This window comes from Vombatus ursinus, unplaced genomic scaffold (assembly GCF_900497805.2).
Source record: "Vombatus ursinus unplaced genomic scaffold, bare-nosed wombat genome assembly UNPS02007344.1, whole genome shotgun sequence".
NCBI lineage: Eukaryota > Metazoa > Chordata > Mammalia > Diprotodontia > Vombatidae > Vombatus > Vombatus ursinus.
In genome coordinates, this window is record NW_020947122.1 from 3,762,501 (window position 1) to 3,783,164 (window position 20,664).

Genomic DNA, 20,664 nt, shown 5'->3' on the forward strand with positions numbered 1-20,664 from the left:
TTTCTCTGGCCATATTATATGCATCTTGTACTTTAATGCTGTTTAAATCATTATTTAGAGCTTTCAATTTCAATGATATTTAGTTGTGCGGAGTGGTGAATTAAGAAATTTAGTGAAAAAGAGCGACCTGGGGCTGGATGGTATGTTACTGAGGGAAAAAAAGATAAATTCTGCTTTCCCTCTTCCTTTATACTTATTGTTCCCCTCTTCATTATTGTTAGCTTTATAATTGATTCTTAGGTGAGCTCTTTAAAAGCAAAGGTCATATGAAGGCTTCTCTATCTTTTGATCATCCTTAGGTTTGGGGCTTGTAGCATCGGGAGCTTCGTTGGTCTTTGGTCATTGAGTGTTTTTCCAGTCTTAAATAGCTCAGATAATGAAAGTCTGACCTTTTATCAAATCACTTTGTTGATAATACTAAAGGGGGGAGGAAGGGAACCAAAATTTTCTTTTTTACTTGAATTGTTCCAAAGTACAACAACATAATCTTGTCCACAGTATTTATTTAGAACTTATGTTCAGTAGTTCAAAATTACTGTTTTTCTTTTTCCCAAAATTCTAATAGTTGTTCCTGACTTCACAGAATTGGAACAAACTTTTCCGCATTTACATCATCAGCTCTTTCATACTCTGGAAACAAGGCCTGACTTGGATCTCTTATCATCTCTTTCTCAGTCTGGACTTTCTCAAGACTTCAGCAAGGTATTTGACATTATGTATTAATAGAATTTTTAAAAATAAGTTATTGTTATTGTGATGGAATTTGATCTATAAGAAGGCAGGCAAATAAGAATTGAGAAGAAAAATAAAGAAAATTTTAAGTCCTTTTTGAAAAAATGTAAACTCCCCAACTTACCTTAAGTTCCAAGAACAAAATGCAGAATTGTGGAAAAATTCGTGTAGTGATTTTTAAGTTGGAATTGTGTTTGAACATGGAAACTGTTATTCTTCTATTAACCTACGTTAAGGTAATATGGTATTTGTCAGTGTCATATTAATGTGAAAGCATCATAGCAATGACCACATTGGCTGTCATATGTCGTATTTTTGTTATTTTTTTTAAACTTATATGTGTGTTTCCATCAGACCACATACTCTTCAACCCCGGAAAGCCAAGATGCATCTGAGTCTCATGAAAGCACACCCTCCACCACAGCTGTGAGGGCCAGCCTTCATTCCTCTCTTGATGTAAACTTTCATTCTGCTATGAATAGAACTGGTGTCACCCTTAATTCCTCCAAAACTGAAGATTTTCCTAAGGAAAAAATTATTTTGGGTATGTATGACCTAGACAATTAAATAAGTTTCAACAAAAACCTAATTGGTAAGATTTCTTGGTTATTCTGAGACCCAATGAGATGTCATAAGCTTAGAAGGATCTCTTCAAAGAATTAGATTTTGGCCAGTTTGTTATTCTGTACACTTCTTTTCCACATTTTCTCTTCATTTTCTTTCTGATTATCCTTTCTTTACCATCCAGAAATTGTTCCCACAGATTCACAGTGAATATTTTTAAGTGCAGGTTTCCTTATGACACTTTATGATTTGGTTTGTGCTGATGTGTCTGTAATGAAAACACAAGAGTATTTAATTTTTATCTTTTCCAAAGAAATCTTAAGGTTAATAACCAGTAATGATGTTTTGGATATAACACTTCAAACATTAATTTCAGTAGAGAAAGCTCATGGTCATAGCTGTTAGAGTTGTGTGATTGTGTGATGTAGTTTCTTCATATGGGAAGAGTTAATGTGGGGTAGTAAAAACTAAATATTTTTCAATATTAAGAAAAAACTTCTCTTTCTATTTATATAGCTTATATGTGGACATCATTAGTAATCATAAGGAAATTAAGTAAACACTGTATATAACTTATTTATTTAAGTAGTATTGTTTTGGTCTGTTTCCAGATACCACATATATGTGATTAACTGATTTTTGAAAACTTTTTTTAAAACAGTGTCTGAAGAATCCTTTCAACCCCTTCAACCTGAATCAACTCCAAATGACAGTAGCTGTTCTACTGATTTACTAAGCATTGAAGCTGAAGGACCTTCACAAAACTTTAAAAAAGAAATATCTCCTCTTAGAAAGCAGTATGAGGAATTACTAATACAGAAGAGAAGTGCTGATTTCTCCCCATCAGAGGCGGTTCTGCAGAGCCCAACTTTTAGTTCCTCTGATGATCCATATCTGTTTGATAGAATGAGGGTGCCACATAGCACACCTTATGATTCTTCTTCAAGCAAGAGTTCAACAAAAGACCAAGTGCAATCCAGAAAGGAGGATTTGGGTTTTGAAGAATTATCTGATGAAATGAGGAGTCAAACGGAAGTTATTGCAGGTGCTCGGAGGGAAACAAATAGTAGGTGTATGGTCAGAGATTCAGACACACATTTGGAAAGATCAGGTGGATCCATAACAAGTGAAGAAGATGTGGAGATCTTTCGAAACACACCTCAGTCACTACCATCATCATTCTTAATAAGTCTCAGATCATGTTCATTACGGAGCTCTATACCCATTTGGATAAGTGAGGTAAATAAATCCTAAAAGTGGCTACTAACTGCATTATATTTCATGAGTCAGTAAAGGAATTATTCAAATGAATCTCAACATGTCACTTTGGAACCAGAAGAAGCTCTTTAACCAAGAGAGCCATCTGTCTTAGATTTCCAAATACCTAGAATTAAAGGCATATGCCTTTATTTTCATCATGGATTAGATCAGTGATGTCAAACTCAAATAGAAATGGACCCCTGGGGGCTGTATATTGCCTTAAAAACGACAAATTAACATTAACTATATCTATCTTGTATTATATTTTTATTTTATTAAATATTTCCCACAGGTGAATTTGATACCTCTGAACTAGATGGTCTTTAAGTCTGTTTGAGCTTTAATATTATCTCATTCAGTACTTTTCAATAAGGGTGGTTTTGTTCTTAGTATCATAGCAGTGGTACAACAGGGTATGAAGAAGCATCCTACTTATTTACTCTTTCTTTGATATTTATTAGTAGGGTTGTAGGGCAACTAGGGTGGCATAGTGGATAGAATGCCACACTTGGAGTCAGGAAGACCTGAGCTCAAATAGAGCCTCAGACACTTGCTAGCTGTGTGACTCTGGGCAAGTCACTTTACCCTGTTTGCCTCAGTTTCTCTATCTTTAAAATGAGCTGGAGAAGGAAATGGCAAACCACTCCAGTATTTTCGCCAAGAAAACCCCAAACAGTGTCATGAAGAGTCGGACACGACTCGGCAACAATGTAGTAGTAATGTAGTAGCAGTAGTGGTAGCCATGACAGCATTTTGACATAGTGCTTTGGGTTCAAGTTCTGCCTTTAATACCTGTTAGTTTTGTGATTATGGGCAAGTCACCTCTCAGTGCTCTGAGCACATGTCTAAAAGTATCAATTACAAATGAGTTGCCCTTCTGTATCATTAATGGAAGTTCATTGTATGGATAAAATCATATGTAGAGACTTAAAAATATATTCAAAGTAATATTTGACATTTTTGTAGTGCTTTATAGTTGCACAGTGCTTTCCATGCATTCTCTGAACAACACTGTAATAGATAATACATGTATTTTTATCTCTAGTGTATTACAAATAAGGAAGCTGAGGCTGTGGTTACCTAGCCAGTTAGTGTCAGAGATCTGGTCACACAGGTAATTAGCAGCAGAGATGAGATTCCAGCCCATACTTTCTTATCTTTCTGTATCATAGAACTGGGCTTGAGGAGTCAGAGCGAATGGCTGTAACCAAAGTTTCATTTTGAGAAAGCCTCTACATGAGGTGGGAGTGACTGCTCACAAAAGCTTTTCTCAAGGCTTACAGGTTTTACTAAGATAGAAAGTCTGTGTGTGTAGTAGACCAAGGTGTGAGTATATTTACATTTTTCTCAAGAGATTCAGCACCTAAGGATTGGCCACCCACAGTGATCATTTTCTTAAGGCCTAACAGGTGACAAATTTCATTGATGAGAAGGAGGGAGTACCCTCATTGCTGAGACTGAATTCTAAGTACTGAAGCAAGTCAGTCTTTTGGAAACGGACAAGTCCGTCTTGTATAATTTCACTTCTGACCTGACACACACTTTTGTCACTTCCCACTATCTGCATTCACTAGGTGATAGAGAAGATAGGTTCTCATACTCCATGTGGTCCATACTGCATATGGTCAGCAGCTATTTAATATAGTCTTAACTGCTGTGTTCTGAAAATTCTCTTGCCACTAATACCCTATTAATTAAATTATTTTCCTAAATGTAATTTTTCCTTCATTCCCTCAACTATTCACTGCCACTGTAGTATGAAAATGTGGGCATCAGACAACTTTTTCATTAGCCAAAAAAGCATGGTCTAGCGGACATGCCAGATCAAGATAAACCTCATAGTAGTCCTTTCAAGAAAGTGTTTTTTTACAGGCAGTAAAATTAGTGGGAGACTGTTACTCAGGAAATTACCAAATTGTTTTTTAATGTGTTCCTTTCTTTAAACATTGGCACATTATTTCAGTGGAATTAATGGAATCCCAAAAGTTAGGGTTTTTGTGGACTTTTTTGTTTTTTTTAGTGGGCACCAGTTTGTTTTTCTCCTCCTTTAAACATACCTGTTCCATAACAACTTCCCGTTTATTTTATCTTAAGATATAAATAGATATTAAAATTTTTATTTTATTTTGAGAAATAATAATTTATAAGAGCTGCTTTCTTTATATTGCTGTTTAGGAGGCCACATCTGGACAGGGTATCATGGAAGAGGCTGAACTCACTTTAATCAGCTCTAGTGACAATAGTGTTACAGATTCAGATTTGGAAAATTTGATCCAAGAAGAAAACAATGGGAGTGAATTGAAAAGCAATTTTCAGGTAAGTTTTACAAAGTTTAGTTTAATAATACTTCATTTATATAACAAGCATAGCTATCTGAAACACAGTGGAAGAGCAGGAAATAAGCCAAAAATAAATGTCGGCAACTAAAATAGATGTCATAATGGTAGTCATTTAAGAAGAAATGTGTATTTGAGTTAAGAAGTTCAGCAAGATCATCTCTAAGGTTTTATAAATTTCTGTGATGTTTTTTGCACATAAGAAGGACCTAAAGACCCTAAGTTATAATTAATTTGCTCTTATTTTACACACATTTCTAACACATTTTTGTTATGTGCTTTTCTAGCCCAGCATAGATTAGAAATAGAAATTACCAGTGGTCTGCTAATAAAACATGATATAATAATTGGTGTTTGCAATGATGATCTTATGTTATCCCAAAAAAGGCCTTGTGAAATCCTGTGTTAAGAAAGAAAAGTATGTGAGATAATTTAAAGAAGGTTACTATAAAAATGATTAAAATTTAGGGCAAAAACTTAATTAGTGAAATTTTTTTCTAAAATTTATTATACATTTAAGCTGAATATATAAGACATTTATTTGGAATGTGTTTTCTGACTATTAAACATTGAAAATGAAGGCTGTTTTTAGGAAATCTTGATACTGTTTAACAAGAAAGTATGTGCTACCTCTGTTTCCACTTTTGGCTTATCAATCAAGCAAAACAGATGGATGCTATAAAGGGTCAGTCCTATGTGTTATCTTTACTAGCAGTGTGACCCGCTTCCACAGACCAGTTTTCCTCACAAATAAGTTTTTTCTCTATAGCACACACTTCTGTACTCATCAGCATCATGAGCAGCAGGCACGTGGTCGTGAAATATTGATTTACCAGCCTGTTGAGCCAATGGAATATTCTAGTTCTTTTCATTTTAGTCCCTAAAATAGTAAGAATCTTGTTAACTTTGGAAGATACAGTCTGTTGAAACTCACTGATTGTTTGATTATCAAGGGATTTTTTTTTTAAGCACATTTGGAGCATTTTTACTATAAAGGATAATAAACATTCTAGGATTAGGAGATTGGATGGAACCTTCCTTCAGTCAGAAGGTCAGAAGCACCCCTGGAATCTGAGGACAACTGCTTGATTAGCCCTGAGGTCACCAGCCCCTCCTTCCTTTGAGGGAGGCAGTATTGTACAGGGAAATGTCATTGACTCTGCGGTTACTTTTAACATTTTTTTCTTTTTAAATTTTGAGTTCCAAATTCTCTCCTTCCCTCCCCTGCCCACTAAGAAGGAAAGCAAAATTATATAGATTATACATGTGAAATCATGCAAAATATTTCCTTACTAACCATATTGCCAAAAAAAGCAAGAAAACTATACTTCATTTTGCATTCAGAGTTCATCAGTTCTCTGTGGAGGTGGATAGCATTTTTTCATGATGAGTGCTTTGGAATTGCCTTGGATCACTGTATTGATCAAGTCTTTGATAGTTGATCGTCATTACAACATTGCTCCTAACTGTGCACAATGGTCTTCTGGTTCTTCTCACTTCACTTTGCATCAATTCATATTGGTTTTGATCTTGTCATGTTTTTTTCTGACCCTCCCCCCCATCATTTCCCACAGTACAATAGTACTCCATCACAATCATATACCACAACTTATTCAGCCATTCCCCAAGTGATGAGTATTCCCTCAATTTCCAATTCTTTGCCATCACAAAAAGAGCTGCCATAAATATTTTTTGTGCATGGAGGGTTTTTCCCCCCCTTTTTCTTTGATCTCTTTGGGATACAGACCTAGAAGTGGTATTGCTGGGTTAAAGGATATGCACAGTTTTATAGTCCTTTGGGCATAGTTCCAAATTGTTCTCCAGAATCACTAAATCAGTTAACAGTTCCATCAGCAATTTATGAGTGTACCTATTTTTCCTCATCTCTTCCATCACTTGTTTCTGGTGGGTATAAGGAGATACCTCAGAGTTTTAATTTGCATTTCTCTAATAAATAGTGATTTAGAGCATTTTTTCATATGATAGCTTTGATTTCTTCTTTTGAAAATGTTTGTTCCTATTCTTTGACCAATTATCATTTGGGGAATGGCACTTTTATGAATTTGACTTGGTTCCCTATATGTTTGAAAAATGAGGCCTTTATCAGAGAAACTTGCTATCACTTTTTTTGATATTACTTCATTGTTTATGATACTTTTTAATTAAATATTTCTCAGATTATCACTTTTATATCTTTTATATATATGTTTTATATCTGTTTTTGCTTTGTCTGAGATTATGATTGCTACCCTTGCCTTTTTTTTACTTTACTTGATCATAATAGAGTCTGCTGCAGGCTTATGTGTGTCTTTCTGTTTCAGGATGCTGGATTTTGGTTTCTGATCCATTCTGCTGTTTCCCTGTTATGGATTATTCCATGTTATATCATCTCATTCACAATCATAGTTATGATTACTAACTGTATATTTCTCTGTATCCTGTTTTCTTCTGTTTATCTTTCTCTCTTTATTTTGTCCCTCCTCAAAAGTCTGTTTTGCTTCTGACCATTGCCTTCCCTAATCTGCCCTCCCTTTTATTATTCCACTTCTCCATATCTAATCCCCTTCCCCTCTTGTTTCCTTGTTGGATAAGATAGATTTCTGCACCCAACTGAGTGAGTCACCCAAGCATTTATTAAGCAGTTGTTGTATGCCAGTCACTGTGTTGTATGATATATATACAAAAAAAGGCAAAACACAAATAATCCTCACTCTCAATGAGTTCGTGGTTTTATGGGAGAGACATCATAAAAACAATGCTATACAAACAAGCTGTGAACAGGATAGATGGGAGATAATAAAAAGAGAAGTCACTAGCATGAAGGGAAATTGAGAAAAGGATTTTTTCTGGTTCTTGAGGGAAGTCGGGATGTAGATGTGAGGAGGGAGAGCATTCCAGTATGGGGCTTTTCTGATGACTGAGAGATAAGCCAATATCAGGCCGATAAGAGGATTTCCACCTTGTTCAAACCTGTCAGAGTCTGAGTTCCACCAACATAACATTCAAGAACCCAGCTTAGCTTTCATACCACAGTAAAATACAGTTGGAAGACTTTAGTTCCAAATTGATCATCACTTTTCTCTTCTGTCATTCTGATATTTAAAAACTCTTAGTGACCTACAGTGTAAAGTTCATATTGCTTTGTATGAATAAGTATATTTAGGCATTTATTTAGCACTTACTGTGCAGGTACTGTTCTAAGGAGAGAGAGAAAGAGAGAGAATGTGTGTGCGTGTGTGTGTGTGTGTGTGTGTGTGTGTTCCTTTGAGAAGAAATTCACTTTCTGACTATATAAACAGAAAGTGTAGTTTCTTCTCAAAGGAGCTTACTTTCTAGTAACTTAGGAGCAGCAAGGTGTGCAATGTATAGAGCATGGGGCCTTGAGTCAGGAAGACCTAAGTCCAAATCTAGCTGAGACACTTACTAGCTAACCCCATTGCCGGGGGTAGGGGGAGGGAGGGATGGTGGGTGGGAAGCTTAACATTAAAAAAAACTAAGGGTGTTGTTTTTTTGTTTGTTTTGTTTTTTTGGCGAGGTAGCGGGGATTAAGTGACCTGCCCAGAGTCACACAGCTAGTGAGTGTTACGTGTCTGAGGCTGGATTTGAACTCAGGTCCTCTGACTCCAGGGCCAGTGCTCTATCCACTGTGCCACCTAGCTGCCCCAAAAACTAAGATCTTGTCAAGTGGTCCCATCACTTCCTGACAAGTGAAGGAAGAAAAAGTGGAAGCAGTGTCAGATTTTATATTCTTGGGCTCAAAGATCACTGCAGATGGCAACTGTAGCCATGAAATTAAAAGGCACTTGATCCTTAGAAGGAAGCTATGGCAAATCTGGAAAGAATATTAAAAAGCAGAATCATCACCTTGCCACCAAAGGTTCATGTAGTCAAAGTTACGGTTTTTCCGGTAGCAGTGTATGGCTGTAAGAGTTGGATTGTAAGGGAAGCTGAGCACTGCAGAATCAATGCTTTTGAATAGTGCTGGAAAATACTTGGACAGCAAGGAGATCAAATCACTTAATATTTAAAGAAATTATTTCAGGCTGTTCACTGGAAGGTCAAATACTGAAGCTGAAACTTAAATACTTTGGCCACATAATGAGAAGACAGGACTCATTGGAAAAGACTGATGTTAGAAAAAATTGAATGGAAAAGGAGACAGCAGAGAATGAGATGGATAGTGTCATGGAAACAACAAACATAAACTTGGACAGACTTTGAGAGATAGTGGAGGACAGAAGGATAGAAGTGAAGGATATGGTCCATGGGGTTACAAAAAGTCAGACATGGCTGAACAACAGTTATTAGTAGGTAAAGATAGCACACATAGAGAATGGCCAGGTAAAGGCTTTTATTCTTGGGAGTCAATTGCTTTGGTGACTTGACCTACACGCAGTTATTAGATGTCATTTCCAGAAAGAATAGTAATATTGATTTGACTACTTTGCCTAGAGCAAGAAATAGAAAGGGGTGTGGGAAGGTTATTATGCTTGGGGCTGTAGGTCTAATGGCAGAATGTTAAGATATACTAGATGGATGACAGAATAAGATGTGAAGCATAGACTGATGCCCACTTAATGGGTTAGGTAAGCGGGACATGATATTCAAAAGACCACATAATCAGACCACAACAAACCTTTCTAATATCATCTTATCATCTCTCAGTATTCCTGTAAACGAACATTTTACTCAAACTAAATTTGTTTCATTATTGACTGGTTCTCACATTACAAAAAGGTCATCAGGCCTTTACTAGAAACCTTTATATTCTATTGAGTTCTTCCAAATCTTGTGTTTCACTGGCATAGCCCAGAGTAACTTCCACCCCACAATGAAGTATAGTAATCTTAAACTAGTGCAAAATTAATCCCCACTCTCATCATGTCATGCCAATGTTCAGAAACTTTCCATAGCCTGAATTTTATATCCCACTATTTCTCTGAATAAATATTTTACTCCAGGTAAATTGGTTTCATTGTACATAGACCATACCTTGTTTAGGTGTGCTTTTCCTTAATCTGGAGTCCATTTCCCCTACTCTTTCCATCTGAAATCCTACCTATTCTCAGAAGCCAATAATATGAAATTTTTTTTGACTCCCTCAACTCACTGTGATCCTCTGAAATGTTTACGACTTCTTCAGCTGATTTGGCATGCAATGTACATTGCCTCATGTTACTGTAATGTTTTCATTTAGGAATGTCATGTCTTTCTAATATGTATTATGTAAATTTCTTTTGTAAAGTTGTTGACTCTGAGGCCATTGTTTTTCATCCTCTGTCCTTTGAGGACTCCTGCTTCCAACATTCTAGTACAGTAGTGATTGACTTTCCATTCTAAGAACTCTCATAGGATGGCACTCACTACTTCATGCAGCAGCTCATTTGACTTGGTGAAAGTTCAGATTGTCAGGACATTTTTCTTGTATTGACCAAAAATATACCTTTCTGCAACATTTGTCCATTGCTTTGAGTTCTTCCCTTTGAGGCCAAACACAATAATTTTTATCTTCTTCTTTTTAACTCTACCACGTCATGCTTGTGACTGCCAGAATAATCTTCTGAATAGATTTGGTCATGTTCTTCCTCCTCAGAAAACTTCTTTTGTTCTTTTCTTGAGTAGATGAAGTAAAGGGATTTATTTGTATTTATGAAATGTAATCTGATATTGATATGTCTATAACATACTACTGTACCTTATACAGAACTATTATACAGTTTTCAACTTGGCCAGTGGAGAAATCCCACCCATTTTTTTTTCCACTGTGATTGACTGAGTTTCTGAAAGCATTAGAGGTTAATCAGCTGACTGATTCGTAACATTATAATGAAGATCTTGCACAAAGCTATGACAAAAGTGGGGCCTGAATACCAGTTAACTTTGTCATTTCCTTCACATTTTTAATAGTAGTAAAATCATAAGACAAATAAAAAATGCATCAACTAGAGTGAGTGGGAGGATAGTATATGAAGCCAAAAACTAGATTTTTAGAATTAAAAGATATTTTCTTAATATAATAAATATATAATGCTTACATATATAATATAATAAAAACTGCTTTTAAAATAATTTTGTCTCAGAAAATCATCTTTGTAAGACAGGATGGGGAAGCCATGGTTAGTAATTTATCTGAAAAGGTGGAATTTTAGTTTATTGGAAGTTGATTGTGAATCAGAGTTGTTGTGAGGATCCATTGAAAAAACAAATCTAAAGTGCTTTACAAACCTTAAAGTACTATATAAATGTTGTCTATTATTAAAAATATTACCACCACCAATATTTGAGATTGTCCTTGATTGATTATGTTTTGAATATTTATTTTGTATGCTTGTGCTATCAGCAAAAGCAGTTCTTACCTGTGAGGACAGTAGAAAGAGATGTTTTACCCTTTCTGTAGGTCTGAAAAACATTACTCATTCTTGTTATTAGGTGAAACAAGATTCAGAGTTGAAAGATTGCTCAGTTTGGAAACCAGATTTAACTGTTACAGAACCTCCTGAGGAGAGACCATCTTCCTCCTTCCAGTGTCCAGGTAATCATAGTATCTTAGATCTAGAGATGGAAGGAACTTTACAGGTCTTCTAATTCTACCCACTTCATTTTACAGATGAGACAGAAATTCAATTATTTGTCCACAGTCGCATAACTAGTAAGTGGCAAAAATAGGATTTGAACCCAGGTCAAGTCCATTTTATTCATTATACCATTTAATCTCATGCACTGCAGAAGTTCTTTTGATGACAGTCACAAGGCCATATGGCCACTGGAATAATCATATTAAATTCTTTATTTCTGAATGAAATAGAAATGGAAAAGGAGCATCTATGTAGAACAGGGGTGGGGAACCTGTGGCCTCGAGGCCACATGTAGCCTTCTAGGTCCTTGGGTGTGACCTTTTGATTGAGTCCAATTTTACAGAACAAATTCTTTTATCAGGTGGATTTGTTCTGTGAAGTTTGGATTCAAAGGGCTGCAGGACCTAGAGGGCCACATGTGGCCTTTGAGGCCACAGGCTCCCCACCCCTGATCTAGAATCAAGTTGCAGTTATAGTTTATTAAAGTTGTCTTACTGATGGATCTGCTTCTGGCTAGTGCTTTCATAATTATGCTGACGTTTATGTGGCTTTAAGGTTTGTAAAATGTTTTACATAAATTGTGTCATTTGAGTCTCATGACAACCTCATAAAATAAGTAGCAGAGATATTATTCCCATTCTGAAGTTGAGGTATCTGAAACTTAGGGAAATTAAGAGATCTGCGTAAGTTTATGTGTCAACTATATGTTTTTCTGACTTCAAGTCTGATGTTTTCCATTATACCGCATTACCTCTCTGCTCTAAAGGCTTTCATATTAGAGATATGAAATCTCCTAGGCTTACCTGGTTGCTATTAATGCTTTTATTTTGGGAGCAGGGAAGTGTCAGGGATAAGATTGAACTGATAGTTACTTCGTTTTTAATTTACTATCCTTGCCATGTTCCTACTGCTTAATTTATGTTTAATAGCTGCAGAAAAAGAAGCTGTAAATAGGTGGGCCTATAAGCTTACTGAATTTTGTATTTTATTTTCCTTTTACTAATAGCCATATATCTTTTTGTTTGGTGATTTCCATTGCACACTTGCACTAAGCATACTATGTAGAGTTCTATTTAGAAAAATAAAATCTGGGGGGCGGAGCCAAGATGGTAGAGTGAAAGCAGTGACTTGCTTGAGCTGTCCTACAGAGCCCTCCAAATACCTGTAAAAAATGGCTTTAAACAAATTCTAGAACAGCAAAACTCAAAAAAAGAGTGAAACAAATTTCCAGCCGAAAACAACCTGGATGGTTGATTGGAAAGGTCAGTTGCGCCAGGCTGGAAGAGGAACCCAGTTCAGCATGGGCACGCAGGCAAAGACCAGGCCTCAGGGGACTGAATCATGGGTGGTTTCCAGACTTCTCAACCCACAAATGCCAAAGACAACTCAGAAGGTCAGTCGGAAAAAGTCTGTGACTGCGGTGAAAGAGAAGCGTGGTCCCACCTCGATCCTGGTGCAACCCCAGGGTGGCAGCTTCTTCCTGAGCTTTTGGCCCCCAGACTGAGGGGGAATCGAGTGGCTGATCAGGGGGGGATTGCGGGGATCTCTTTGCTGGTGCTCTTGCTTTGCCTGCGCTTGGATCTAGGGGGCAGTCCTGGGGTGAGGAGGAGTGCTGGCGTGGTGGAGCTTGTAGTGGCAGCGGAGAGGGAATCCTCCTCACAGTTCCAAGGCAGAAAAGAGTGCTCATGGTCACTCATAGATCAGAGTACAGTCCAGGAAAAGAGAAAACACCTTGCCCTTGATTGTACTACCTTGGAAAAACTGAAAATTTACAGGTCCCTAAAAGTATCTCTAAAAACAGCTGCACAGACCCCCTGAAGCTTGGGACAGTACATTCCCCATACTGGAAGCAGACCCCTATGTTAACAAAGAGTTTAAAACTCAAGTAATTGGCTGGGAATATAAGCAAACTGCACCAAAGAAGTCAGACCATAGAATCTTTCTTTAGTGACAAGATCAAAACATACAACCAGAAGGAGACAACAAAGTCAAAGCTCCTACATCCAAGCCTCCAAGAAAAATATGAATCAGTCCCAGGCCATAGAAGAGCTCAAAAAGGATTTTGAGAAGCAAGAGAAGTAGAGGAAAAACTGGAAAGAGAAATGAGTGTGATGCAAGAAAATCATGAAAAGCAAGTCAACAGCTTGCTAAAGGAGACCCAAAAAAATACTGAAGAAAATAACACCTTAAAAATAGCCTAACCCAAATGGCAAAAGAGGTCCAAAAAGCCAGTGAGGAGAAGAATGCCCTAAAAAGCAGAATTGGCCAGATGGAAAATGAAGCCCAAAAGCTCACTGAAGAAAATACTTCCTTAAAAATTAGAATGGAGCAAATGGAAGCTAGTGACTTTATGAGAAATCAAGACATTGTAAAACAAAACCAAAAGAATGAGAAAATGAAGACAATGTGAAATATCCCATTGGAAAAACAACTGACCTGGAAAATAGATCCAGGAGAGAGAATTTAAAAGTTATTGGACTATCTGAAAGCCATGATCAAAAAAAGAGCCTAGACATCATCTTTCAAGAAATTAGCAAGGAAAACTGCCCTGATATTCTAGAACCAGAGGGTAAAATAGAAAATGAAAGAATCCACCGAACACCTCCTGAGATTCCCAAAGGAAAACTCCTAGGAATATTGTAGCCAAATTCCAGAGTTCCTAGGTCAAGGAGAAAATATTACAAGCAGACAGAAAGAAACAATTCAAGTATTGTGGAAACACAATTAGGATAACACAGGTTTTAGCAGCTTCTACATTAAGGGACTAGAGGGCTTGGAATGTAATATTCTGGAGGTCAAAGGAGATAGGATTACAGCCAAAAATCACCTACCCAGCGAAACTGAGTATAATCCTTCAGGAGAAAAAATGAATATTCAGTGAAATAGAGGACTCTCAAGAATTCTTAATGAAATCAAGACCAGAGCTGAATAGAAAATTTGACTTTCAAATACAAGACTCAAGAGAAGCATGAAGAGGTAAACAGGAAAGAGAGATCATAGGGGACTTATTAAGGCATGGAAAGATGATATTTGTAACTCATGAGACTTATCAGTATTAAGGTAATTGGAGGGGAAAAAATTATATGTATGTGTAGGTAGATGTGTAGATAGAGGGCACAGGGTGAGTTGAAGATGATGGGGTGTTATCTGGAGAATAAAATTAAAGAGTGAGAGAGGATTATACTGGGAGAAGGAGAAAGGGAGAGGTAGAATGTGGTAATTTATCTCACATAAAACAGACAGGAAAAGGCTTTTACAGTGGAGGGAAGTGGGGGAAGGTGAGAGAGAATGAGTGAATCTTGTTCTCATTGGATTTGGCTTAAGGAGGGAATACCATACACACTCAATTTTGGTATGGAAATCTATCTTATCCTATAGGAAAGTGGGGGGAAGGGGGTAAGAGAGCAGGGGGATGATAGAGGGGAGAGCAGATTGGGGGAGAGAGTAATCAGAAACAAACATTTCTGAGGAGGGACAGGGTCAAAAGAGAGAATAGAATAAACGGCAGGCGGAATAGGATGAAGGGAAATATAGTTCGTTTTCCACAACATGACTACTATGGAAGTGTTTTGCATGATTACACATGTATAACCAATATCTAGTTGCTTGTCTTCTCAGGGTGGGTGGGGAGGGAGGGAGAAAATTTGAAACCCAAAGTTTTAAAAATAAATGTTAAAAATTGTTTTCACATGCAACTGGGAAACAAGATATACAGGCAGTGGGGTATAGAAATCTATCCTGCCCGCCAGGAAAATAGAAGGGGAAGGGGATAAGAGAAGGTGGGGGAGAGATAGAAGGGAGGGCAGATTAGGGGAAGGGGTATTCAGAATGCACGCTGTCTTGGGGTGAGGGGAGGGACAAGATGGGGAGACATTTGGAACTCAAAATCTTATGGAAGTGAATGTTAAAAATTAAAAATTTTAAATAAATTTAAAGCACCGGCCCTAAAGTCAGCAGGAGGCCCTGAGTTCAAATCCAGCCTCAGACCAAACACTTGACACTTGCTAACTGTGTGACCCTGGGCAAGTCACTTAACCCCAGTTGCCTAAAAATTAAAAATTTCTTTAAAAAATTTTTAAATAAAAATAAATAAATAGAAAAATTAAAATCCTGCAATATAATTTTAGTTATTATGGGAACCACTTTTAAAAATCAAAAAATTGACAGCTTTGCTCACTTGGATTTTTCGTAAAAAAAAAAAATTTTTTTTCACCAAATATCACAGTTGGAAGGAACAATCATTCCAACCCATACCTGAAAAGACATTTGTATGTGATAGCTGACTTTGTGTGGAGACCTTCAGTAAGGAAGGAATTCATTACTTTCTAAGGCAGTCATTCTACTGTTAGATAGTTTTAGTTGTTAAGAAATTTATCTGCACATAAAGCCTATATTTGCTTCTTTGTAATTTACACTCATTGCCCCTAGTTCTGCCATCTGAAGCTATGCACATAACCACTCTCCTAGGTGTTATCCTTAACTCCTCACTATCTCTTGTCCCCACTATTGAATCTGTTGCCAAAGCCTATTGATTTCACCTTTGCAGCATCTCTTAAATACTTCCCTTCTCTCCTTTGATAATGTCATCATCCTAATGCAGGCCGTCATCACTTCACTCTTATGCTATTGCAGTAGCCTTCTGGTGGAAAGTCTCTCCCCACTCCAATCCATCCTTATTTCAGCTGCCAGAGTAATTTTCCTAAATCATAAATCTGACCATGTCAAACTACCTCCTTTCCCCCAAACTCCAGTGGTTCCCTATCATTTCTGGAATCAAATTCAAAATCTTCTAGGCATTCAAAGCCCTTCATAACCTAGTATCTGCCTCCAACTTTCCCAGTCTTCTTATACCTTACTCTCCACCGAGTATTCTTCAATCCTGTGACACTGGTCTCCTGGCTATTCCATAAACAAGATGTTCCATCTCTCAGCTTCAGGCATTTTCTCTGTTTATCCTGATGCCTGGAACATACTCCTTTCTCATTTTCACCTTGTGACTTTCTTCAAGACCCAGTTTAAATCCAGTCTTTTATAGGAATCCTCTCTTAATTCTAGTGCCTTCCCTCTGTTAATTATTTCCTATAAATAGCTTGTTGGTACATATTTGTTTGCTTATTCTTTCCTTCATTAGATTATAAGCTCCTTGAGAGCAGGGACTGTTTTTTTCCTCTTTGTTTATAACCAACTCTTTGCACAGTTGCCTGGCACATAGTAGACAATTATTCTGATTATCTTTTGTATTTGTATTGCCATCATTTAGCATGGTGCTTTCAACATAAAAAAGAACTCAAAAAAGCAAAGGATAGCAGTCATGATTTCAGACAAGGAAACAGTAAAAACAGATGACCAAAAAATAAATAAATAAGCAGGAAAACTACATTGTTTAAAACATCATAGCTAATGAATCAATATCAATACTTAGTATATATATATGCACTGAATGGCATAGCATGAAAGTACTTTATGCATAGCCATTTCTCTGATTCAGGAATATGAATCTTATTCTCAAGTACCATCTTCTTAACCTCCCACATCAGCTATTAACTAGCAGTGAGACTGATTTCAACTGGATAGATTCTCTGTTTACTTGAAATGAAAACATTACTAAAGATATTCAGCCACCAACATCTGTCTTCAAGCTAGGCATATATTTAGATGCTATCTTCTTAACTTGTTTACTTCTTAAATCTGCCTTTATTAGCGGAAGCCGTTGCCATCAGTAGGCAGCACTGATAAGGACATTGCCTTAACCTCTGAAGTTTCTAAGTTTTGGGGAGATATCCCTTCATAATTTTTAACAGTGCTAAGTTCCTTCTGTCAAGATCATTTGTGCCCACACGAATCTAAAGAAGTGAACATGAGTTATCCTATCTGCAAAGTCTTAGGAAGTTCTCTGTCATATATGAGATGAAGAGCATGTTTCTTTATCCAAAGAGATTTTCAAATGTGTATAGTGACTGAAATTTTTCCTTTGTTTTTCCTGCAACTAGCCAAATTGACCTCCTTTCTGTTCCTTATACACGCAATATCCCATACATTTTTGTTGTATGAAATTGTTAGATACTTGTCTCTTCCAGTAAAACATACTTTCCTTGGGAGGGAGGAATTATTTCATTCTTTGTACTTATATTCTCAGTACCTAGAACAGAGTAGATGTTTAATAAATACTTATTGCTTGATTAACAGACACATTCCAAGAATTTAGTTCTGCACCAGGAAGTTTACAAGAAGTGTTTGTAAAGAAGAATAATTCATTCATTGAACAATCATCAAAAAGACAGAAAGAAATTGAAAATAAAGCTCAAACTTCTGGAAAATCTCAGCCTAAATCAGCTCTAGAAATTGAAAGTAAAAAGCACCCAGTGGAGAGAAAGCCTTCTGGTATGTTTCCTAGATTGTCACAGGCAGGCTGGGATCTTTGTATGTTGGGACCATTCTTAAGTAAGATAGAAAAACACATTTGGTTTCTCTCGCTTTGCAGATATGAAAGACTCTGATGTGGAACACTATCTGTACTGTGAGAATTGTTCACTGTATTGGGTGATAACTGCCTAGTTTGAAGATAGATGTTGGTGGCTGAATATCTTTAGTAATGTTTTCATTTCAAGTAAACAGAGAATCTATCCAGTTGAAATCAATCTCTCTGAAACCTCTATGCAGTTCCTAATTTTTCCCTCTGGGGCCAATCAGAACAAGTATAATCCCTTTTCTAAATGATAACCTAGACATAACTATGACCTAATTCTGTGCTGTGCTTCTCCCCTCTCTATCACCTCCTTTCTCTCTTCCCTTCCTCCCCGTCTCCCCAAGCCTAAAGCCTTCTCTTCTCCATGCTAAACATTTCTAGTTTCTTCAACCAATCTAAAGATAGCATGGTCACTAGTCCTTTCACTGATCTGGTTACCTTCTACTGGATGCACTCCTTCCAAAAATGTGACACCTACACACAATTTAACATAATACTACAAATGCATTATAATCAGAGTAGAATACAGCAAGACTAGCATATCCTTAGTACTGGACATTGTACTTCTATTAATGCAGCCTAAGATTATATTAGTTCTTTTATCTGCTATGTCATACTATTAGCTCGTGAGATTTTGATCTATTTAAATCCCCCAGAAGTTTTTAAAATGCATTGTTCTTTAACCAAACCTCCCCCATCCTAAGTTTGTGCAGTTGAACCCAAGTATGGCATTTTACATTAAATTTCATCTATACTAGATTCAGTCCATCAGTCTAACCTGTACTTCTTTTGGGATCCTGACTGTTATCCAGTACAGTAACTGTTATTATCAGTCTTGTATTGTCTGCCTCTCTTTTGTGTAGTTTTTCTTACCTATGATGTTTTATTTTTGTTTTTGGTTTTTTTCCCCCCACACATAGAGCCAACAATAAATCAGTTGAAGAAAGTGAATGAAGTTAAAGTTTGTTTCCCTGAAGATAGGAAGACTGCACAAACACTTGGGCATCAGCGGACTTTAAGGTATACTTTATAGTAGAGGGGAAAATAATTAGGATAAATTTTAGGAATAAAGCTAAACCTATCACAGTGAGATGGAACTTCTTTTATTTCATTTACCTCATTTGAAGTTTTAGTTCTAATTGAGGTTGAGCTCAATTAAGTTGAAAGTCTTTTTGTCAAATTAAGCAAATTAAGCCTATAAATTCTAACAAATCTCTTTGCGCAAGTATACATTTTAGTCAAAAACTAAAGCAAAAACATAGGTCTTCCTATGAAAGGAAGTGACAATAGTTTTCTAAAGAAAGACTTATTCAAAAAGAATGAATGTTTCTAAATTGTGTGTGTGTGTGCATGTGACTAGTACACATTAAATCCCTTATAAACCATCCCTTAATGAGTGTGAATTGACATTTATGAATAGTGTTTGTCTTTATATCTTAAAAGATTTCTTACACATATCATTAAATTCTGTGACTGAAAGTTCTAGGGAATAAAGAAAGTTGCAGAGAAGGTGCCAGTCTAAACTAGTAGACTGGTTAGACTCACCGGAAGTCCCTGTAACTATAAAATCTCAAATTCTGTCCAAAAAAGCCCATAATTACTGGATATAGAGATCCTGAATTGATATTTAAATCATTTGGATCAACACTGAAATATGGCCTGCACTCTACTACTTAGTTTCATTGACGTAATTTGTTTTTGGCTGTGTAGATGACAGAGCCACATGTCAAGTCATGTTTGCTGCTAGTTATATAGTACAAGCCCCAGAGACTTATAAATTGGGCATATCTATGTAGTTTAAAATCATCTGTCTTTCAAAGCACTGACTATAATAGAATGTAGTTAAGGGTCGGAGACGCAGAAGACCTCCCCTTCGCCATTATTTCACTTTCAGCTGAAGGCAAGCTCTGTTCTTGACTGGGATGAGGCAGCAAAACCCACATCCAATTAACCTGGTGCTAAAGTCACCCTCAAAAGACAGCAGCCCCACTGTACTCCTACCTTCTTATGCAAGACTTTCCAGCCCATCCTTTTCTGTTTTCAAAAGGTTGAATTCTGATTCAGTGGTTACCAGTCCCATTAGGTAAGAAAGGCTTTCCAGTGTTTCCTGCCAATACCTTCTTGAAGTGGCCTCTTAAGGTAAAATCTTGCAGAGCTCCCTGCTCTCTAATTGGTCATTGATGCCCATTACTCAAAGTCTTCTCTTTAGTAGTCTTCTCTTTAGCCAACCTTTGTGTTTATAAGAATAAATTAGAGTGTTTTATAGTTTTCAGGATGTTTTTGCTTGAGTAGTCTCTCATAAGAGCCTAGAAGTAAACTGTAGGAGGGATAGGCATTGAATCAGAGTCACATACCTGAATGTTTTAACTAGAACTCTGGACCTTGAACCTTATGGGCCCTTGTACAGAGTTAAAAACAAAGGTATTCAATCTTTCCCCATCCACCCACCACTGAAGTGATATTGGGTTCTTATATCAGCCAAGACATATCCCCTGAACACACCTTACCCTCACATCTTTAAACGCATAGAAATTTTACAGTGCTGTTTGAAGACACTAAAGAGATAGCTCTCTGTTACTATAAGAATCCTACTGCTGTCTGTCATAAGGAGGCTGACCTCTTCCTTCACTCTCTTTGTGCACTCCTTCTATTCTCATTCAGAGCCCACAGGGCTGTGGGAAAGGGGCAGTTATGTGATCCTCCCAAAGAGAATCTTAGTTTGATCACAGCT

At 36.9% G+C, this 20,664-nt stretch overlaps 1 protein-coding gene across 8 annotated transcripts in view; it reads left to right on the forward strand.

The window, feature by feature from the left end:
• CEP295 (centrosomal protein 295) overlaps window positions 1-20,664 on the forward strand; it is an 88,930-nt gene that overhangs the window by 60,560 nt on the left and 7,706 nt on the right. For 3 of the 8 annotated variants that reach the window (XM_027849363.1, XM_027849362.1, XM_027849365.1), the window contains exons 23-29: window positions 566-702; window positions 1,087-1,276; window positions 1,958-2,535; window positions 4,732-4,872; window positions 11,322-11,424; window positions 17,654-17,848; window positions 18,854-18,953. In XM_027849363.1, the coding sequence (XP_027705164.1) occupies window positions 566-702; window positions 1,087-1,276; window positions 1,958-2,535; window positions 4,732-4,872; window positions 11,322-11,424; window positions 17,654-17,848; window positions 18,854-18,953 (1,444 nt within the window). Of the gene's footprint in view, window positions 1-565; window positions 703-1,086; window positions 1,277-1,957; window positions 2,536-4,731; window positions 4,873-11,321; window positions 11,425-17,653; window positions 17,849-18,853; window positions 18,954-19,980; window positions 20,073-20,664 lie in introns of those variants that run through there. The other 5 variants (XR_003568023.1, XM_027849364.1, XM_027849366.1 and 2 more) reach the window with 5 other exon arrangements.